Source organism: Panthera tigris, chromosome D4 (genome assembly GCF_018350195.1).
Source record: "Panthera tigris isolate Pti1 chromosome D4, P.tigris_Pti1_mat1.1, whole genome shotgun sequence".
Classification (NCBI taxonomy): domain Eukaryota; kingdom Metazoa; phylum Chordata; class Mammalia; order Carnivora; family Felidae; genus Panthera; species Panthera tigris.
The window spans coordinates 92,944,402-92,950,401 of record NC_056672.1 but is presented as its reverse complement, the minus strand read 5'-3'; the positions used below and the strand labels follow the sequence as shown (position 1 = coordinate 92,950,401).

General features: G+C 64.2%; 1 protein-coding gene across 1 annotated transcript; it reads right to left on the bottom strand.

Moving 5' to 3' along the window:
* Positions 1–2,241: 2,241 nt before the first annotated feature.
* TOR4A (torsin family 4 member A) lies at positions 2,242–5,374 on the bottom strand. Its single transcript, XM_042964049.1, has 2 exons — positions 4,882–5,374; positions 2,242–4,147 (listed from the first exon to the last, which is right to left on the bottom strand). The coding sequence occupies exon 2, from the start codon at positions 4,108–4,110 to the stop codon at positions 2,860–2,862; it is 1,251 nt and encodes a 416-aa protein (XP_042819983.1). The 5' UTR covers positions 4,111–4,147; positions 4,882–5,374; the 3' UTR covers positions 2,242–2,859.
* Positions 5,375–6,000: the final 626 nt, after the last annotated feature.

The following is a 6,000-nucleotide window of genomic DNA, read 5'->3' as shown; positions in this document are numbered from 1 at the left end:
GGGGCACCTGGGTGGCTCAGGTGGTTGACTGTCCAACTGCGGCTCAGGTCATGATCTCACGGTTTGTGAGTTCGAGCCCCACGTCGGGCTCTGCACTGACAGCTCGCAGCCTGGAGCCTGCTCACAGCCTTGGATTCTGTGCCTCCCTCTCTCTCTGCCCCTCCCCACTTGCGCTCTGTCTCTCTCTCTCAAAAATAAATAAGAACATTAAATTAAAAAAAAAAACAACACCAAATCAGACTGGTTAGAGTTGTAAAGTTAGGTGGTTCGAGTATGAAGAAAACAAGGCAGTAATCACGTTGAAAGGTGGGTGTTTATCGCCTGGGGTGGGGAGGAGGAGCTGGTGAGTTTCTAGGAGCCTCGCTGTGTCCTGTTTCTTGACCTGGATGGGTGCTTGGTTTGTGGTAAAACTTTGAATGCATATTTTGCTTTCTACACTTTTCCAGATGCATGTTGTATTATACAACATTAACCCCTCACAATACCGACCAAAAATGATACGGTTTTTAGAAAGAAATCTCACAAAAATGACCAAGACCTGTCCGCAGAAAGTTACAAAGCTCTACTGAAACATGTTAAGTCAGGCTTTCTACAAAGCGTGGCATTGTCATGGGATCACCATTCCCCAAGCTGATCTCTAAATCAGTGCAGTTCCGGTCAAATCCTAAAAGGTTTCCCCAAGAATCGGACAACATCAAGTTCTAAGGAAAAAAGCCCAAGAAGGAGTCAAATAACCTCAAAGAGGATGTCCCGGCAGCTGTCATGACTTCCAAAGACTAACGGGCCACCGGACAGTGAGGTGCTGACCCGCATCCTGGAAACAGTCCGGCAGGAACCCATTTATCACGGAATGGGAACTGCGGAGCATGGAGAAAAGAGGGAGCCAGTTTATAAATAAGTCAACAAAATAAATTTAAACATCAACAAAGAGTAAACATAAACATAATGTCTGGGATGGAGGGTTGAGTGAGAGGACAGGGTTTGAGCACTGGGCACGCGCCCCCTCGGGTGGAGGGGCGGGCGGTCGGCTGACCACAGCGGGCTAACTGGCCAAACGAGGCACCAGGCGGAGTGAGGTCCGGTGTAACTGCCAGCGGACGGAGGGCACAGATGGGACGGCGTGTGCTCAAATAAATATCAACGAGGTGTAAAAAGGCAGGACAACTAGAAGCCACAAAACAAAGTCGCGAGAAGTTCCAGTCTGTCACTGCGCTGTAGGCGCTGCTTCCCGCACCAAAAGCAGGAGCGGCGCCGGGGACCTCGGACCTCGGCACTGGACACAGGCTCTTGTCATATATTCGGCCTTAAAGACATGGGGCTCCTGTCCCCAGCTGCCCAGCAAGTGGGGTCTGGTAGACAGAGCTGGCCACCCCCCCCCAACCCCCTTGGGGAACAAAGCTTCCCAAACGTCGCCCTCCTCCCCCCTGCCCGCCAGTTCTCAGAGCCTCTCTGGCCGGCCTGGCCCCATTCTGCCCTTGATTCCCGGCCCGGGTCCGCAGGTCCGCGGCCAGCGCGCCCCCCCACCCCTCGGGCTGACCTTGGCCCAGGGCCGCAGACGGCCCCCAGGGCCAGAATGGATGGGCGGTGAGGGGGCTCCCGCCACGCGGGGCCCTTGGGGAGCCGGCCTGGGATGATTCTGAGGTCTGCGGGGATCAGAGGTCATGCTGAGCTCTGACGCGGGGTGGGGTGGGGTGGTGCCGCACAGCCCGGCGCCCAGTCAACTCGAGCTTCGCCTCTGCGGGGCCCTTCCCTCTGCTCCCCGGGTCCCCCTTTGGGATTCGCCGTGGCCGGGTCGCCGATGACGTGTGTGCACGTGTCCCCGGCCCTCAGGCTGTGTGTGCCCTCCTCCAGGATGAGCTGGGCCTGCTGCGGGGACCCGGGCGACAGGGAGTCGAGGGACACGCCCCCGCGACCTCCGCGGCCCGGGCGGACACGCGCGGCCACTGGGCGGCAGCACTGAGGCCATCCCAGGGCGCGGGGGACGCCCTAACCCTCCAGGAGCACACCCCCCCACCCCACGCGCGCGCAAACGACGCCCACCGCGCCCGAAAAGCGACAGGGGTCCGGAAACCTCTGCTGTCGAGTCTAAAGGATCTCTACCTACAGGCCTCCCCCAGTCAGCGACCTGAAGCCAGTTGGTGGCCAGGGCAGGGGGATCCGAGAAGTCAGCGCCCCCCACCCCCAACTTGGGCCCTGCCATCTACCGCTGGCACCCCGAGATCCCCCCACCTTCCTGAGCGTTCAGGGGATTCCAATGGATCAATTCATTGTGTGTGGACTCCCACCCCCCTTTTGCCTCCCAGGGAGCTCCTGGGCCCCAGAGTCCGGGAGAAATCCGGGGAGTCCATGCCATTCTCCTGGCTGGAGAAGCACCCAGGACTTTGGGCCCACAGGGTGGGGAGGGGGTTGTGGGCGCGGACTGAGAGAGAGAGAGAGAGAGAGAGAGAGAGAGAGAGTGTGTGTGTCTGATGGCTGCTGCAGCCATATCCAGCAGCAGGGGACCAACTAGGTGACCCTGGGAGCTACTTTCTCTGAGGCCATACAGCCTCTGTACCGATGCCTGCGATGAGGGGCACACAGCAGGTCCTTAGGAATGTGGGCTAGGGCCGGGAGGTGGCAGACTGGGGGCACTGATGGAGGAACTGTGACTCGAAGTGGGGGCTCGGAGCTGAGCCACCCCCACCAGCCTCCCAGCGTGAACCACGGGTTAGGGAGGGCGGTGGGGGCTGTAAACAGATTTATTAGGGGCCTCAGGCAAATCCACAGGGTCCCCTCCCTCCTACTACCCCCAATGACCAAGATGTCCCCAAGATGTCCCCTCGTGCCCACAAGCGTCCGCCGTGTCCAGCCGGGCCCCTGCTACAAGAGGTTCACCGTGGCCACCACCTGCTTGCAGCCAGTGACGGCGAACTCGCGGCCAGCCACGCGGTAGTACTTGAGCTGCGCGGCCAGGAGCTCGGCCCGGGCCTGCTCCGGGAAGAAGCCCTCCCCGGCCATCTCGTCCCGGAAGCAGCTGACCACGGCCCTCTTGTCCAGCAGCAGCAAGGGCACGATGGCCGCGGCCTGCCACAGCGGGTGCTCGCGGACCAGGAGCGCCCGCAGGCCGGCGCGCAGCTCCTCCTCGGCCCGCACGGCGGCCACCGCATCCCAGTCGCCGTGAGCACCGCGGGCGCCGTCGGGGCGCGGGGGCAGCGCGCGGGACGCGTTCTGCAGCACGAAGCGTGTGATTTCCGCGCCGCCCGCGCTGCTGAGGAGCACGTAGATGGCGTTGTGGAAGTGGTGGGCGCGCTGCGGCTGCAGGAAGCCGTGCAGCTCGTCCAGCAGCGCCAGGGGCAGGAGCTCCGCCTCATCCAGCACCACGAGCGGGGTCTTCTCCTCCGCTTCGGCCCGCTCCGCCACGCCGGCCACCAGCCGGGCCAGCTCCTCACGGCAGTCCTGCGCAGCGCGCGCCTTGGGGCAGTGGTGCCGCGCGTGGTACTGCAGCACGAGCGCGCCGTCCTCAAGCACCGCGCGGAAGTGGCGTGCCAGCAGGCGACCCACGTGGCTCTTGCCCACGCCGCTGGGCCCGTGCAGCGCCAGAAGCAGCGGGCGGCTGTGCACGTGCGTGGCCAGGTAGTCCCGCAGCAGCGCCACGATGCGCCCCACGGCGGCCGGCTGCCCGAACACGGCGCGCTGCAGCGCCTTCTCCAGCCCGTCGAGGTCGTAGCGCTGCGCGTTATCGTCCAGGTTCTCGATGGCGTTGAGCACCTGGAAGCCCACGATGGCCACGAGCAGCAGGAGGCAGCGCTGCGCGCGGCTGCGGCGCTCCGCGTGAGGCCGGTACTTGCGCGAGGTCTCCGGGTAGAGCACCACACGGCTGCGTCGGCGCCTCTTGCGCGGCGTCCTGGACGGCGGCTCCGGGCCGTCGAAGGTGAAGAACCGGGGCTGGTCCGGGTCAGCGTGCGGCGCCCCGGGCGCGGAAGCCGACCCCGAGCCGGGCGGCTGGGGGCGCCGCTTGCGCAGGAGGCACACGCGGCGGCGCAGACGGACCACTGCGCGCAGCGGCGCGATCACGCTCGGGCGGGGGACGCCGGGGCCCGCGGCCTCCAGACTGGGCTGGCCGCTGTCCATGGCGCAGGGGCGGCGCTCCGCATGCAGGTCGCCCTCCCTGCAACAGGAAGATGGGGAGGGTCTCCAGACTTCGGCATGGCCGACTGGGACCCTTCCCTGGAGCGACGTCCCTCCTCTGGGAGGTCCCCAGGGAGTGCGGAGCGCGGGGGAAGGGTGACTCCTGGTGCCGGCCTCTCCCCCGCTGACCAGGAAGCGGCTCCCCGCAGGGCCCCATGCAAATCTCTCGGGTACTCCCAGGAACAGCCGCGAGCCTTGAGGAAGTGGCGGCGCGGGGAGGGCGCAGCTTATCGGGCAACCACCCGGCTTCCTGGAGAAGTCGGTGCTAGCTGGCGCCAATTAGGGGTAAAGAAGGGTCAAGGCCCGGCCCCGCTGCCCATCCCTCCCTCCCTCCCTCCCTCCCGCCCCGCCCGCAGCTCGGCCTGCCAGGCGCCAGGGGCTCTCTGAATCCCAAGTGGGAACCAAGGGGAGCAGGGACCCTGGCACCGCCAGAATCCAGAGACATCCCCCGCGCACTTAAGAACACTTGGGGGGGGGGGGGGGGGGTCGATCAGGAACTTCTGCTTTTGAGAATGGGCCCAGGCCTCCCACCCCCCACACCCCCAAAACAGGGATCCTCCCTGCACCCCAGTGAACACACATGGAGTGGCAGCAGAGAGCCCCCAGACACTAGTAGGGTGGGGTGCAAAGACAAGAGCCAGAGGAGGAAAAGGGCCATTGAGGAGACAGAGCTGAAGAAAGGACTGATGCCCTGGTCTCCGACCCACCCCATACCTGCAGCTGAGTCAGGTTAAGTTCCTGCTGGCCCCCAGCCCACCAAGGGCAGCCCCCTGCAGAGGCCAGATGCTGAGGCCGCAACTCAGGACACAGAAAATACCAGCTTCCTGCCGAGGGTCCCGATGGGGTCAGGGGCCTGGCTGGCAAGCTCAGGCCTGGAGGGGTAGCAGCACCTGCAGGTCCCCGGAGCCTTAGGTCGGGAGGAAACTGTGGGGAGGTTTCCGCTTCTGTGCAAAGGAAGTGAGTCAGGGGTGTGGCAAGTGGGCGGGACTTAGGCTGGATGGAGGCGCCGACGGAGAGCCTGGCTGGCTGGCCCAGGTCCCCTGGCTGGCCATCAGGTCACCTACCCTCCTCAGCCCTGCAGCCCTCCTGGCTGTCCAGGCCCAGGTCACCTGGCAAGGCTTGGGGCATCCCCTCCCCAGAGGTCCCACAGACTCCTGCATCTCAGTCTAGCTTCCAAGGAACCCCTGCCTCCCCAGGGGCACTGGCACCTGATCCCCCACATGGAGCGGAGTAGGGCAAGAGCAGAGAGGGTGGGCCGGGCCCCTCTGCCCAGCTGGGTGCCCCCAATCCCTTCCTATTCCCCTCTCCCCCACCTCCCTCCCCTCCCTCCTGACCCCAACCTGGGGTCATTTCGTTTTCCCCTCCTCCCCTCCCAGGGACTGGGGCTCCATCCCATCTCCCTCTCCTCTTCCCCTGCAACGCCCCCTCCCGCCCCCCCCCCCCCCCCCCCCAGCCTAGAGCCCTCCCATCCCAAGGATAACACACTGGAACAGAAATTCTAGCCCTGGGGTTAGACCCCCATGTGTAGCTCAGGGTCCTGGTCAGGGAGCAAATTTACCAAGAACAACTGACCAAGAACAAAGGACTTAGGCAAAGAAGTGGCAGGTGGGGGCTTGTGTGGCCTTGCCCCCCGCCCTAGTCCCATCTCTGCACAGTCGGCCTTCCTGAATGACCTTCTGCTCTTCTCATTCTGACTGACGGAGCTGGGCCCTTCTAGGCCCAGAAGCACCTCTCCTGGGCCCAGACCCGCCTGTAGCCCTAAGACTGGGCCCATCAAGCAGTCCGGCTAGTCTGGTGCTGCCTCCCTCAGTTCCCGAGCCCTTCGGCCGTCCT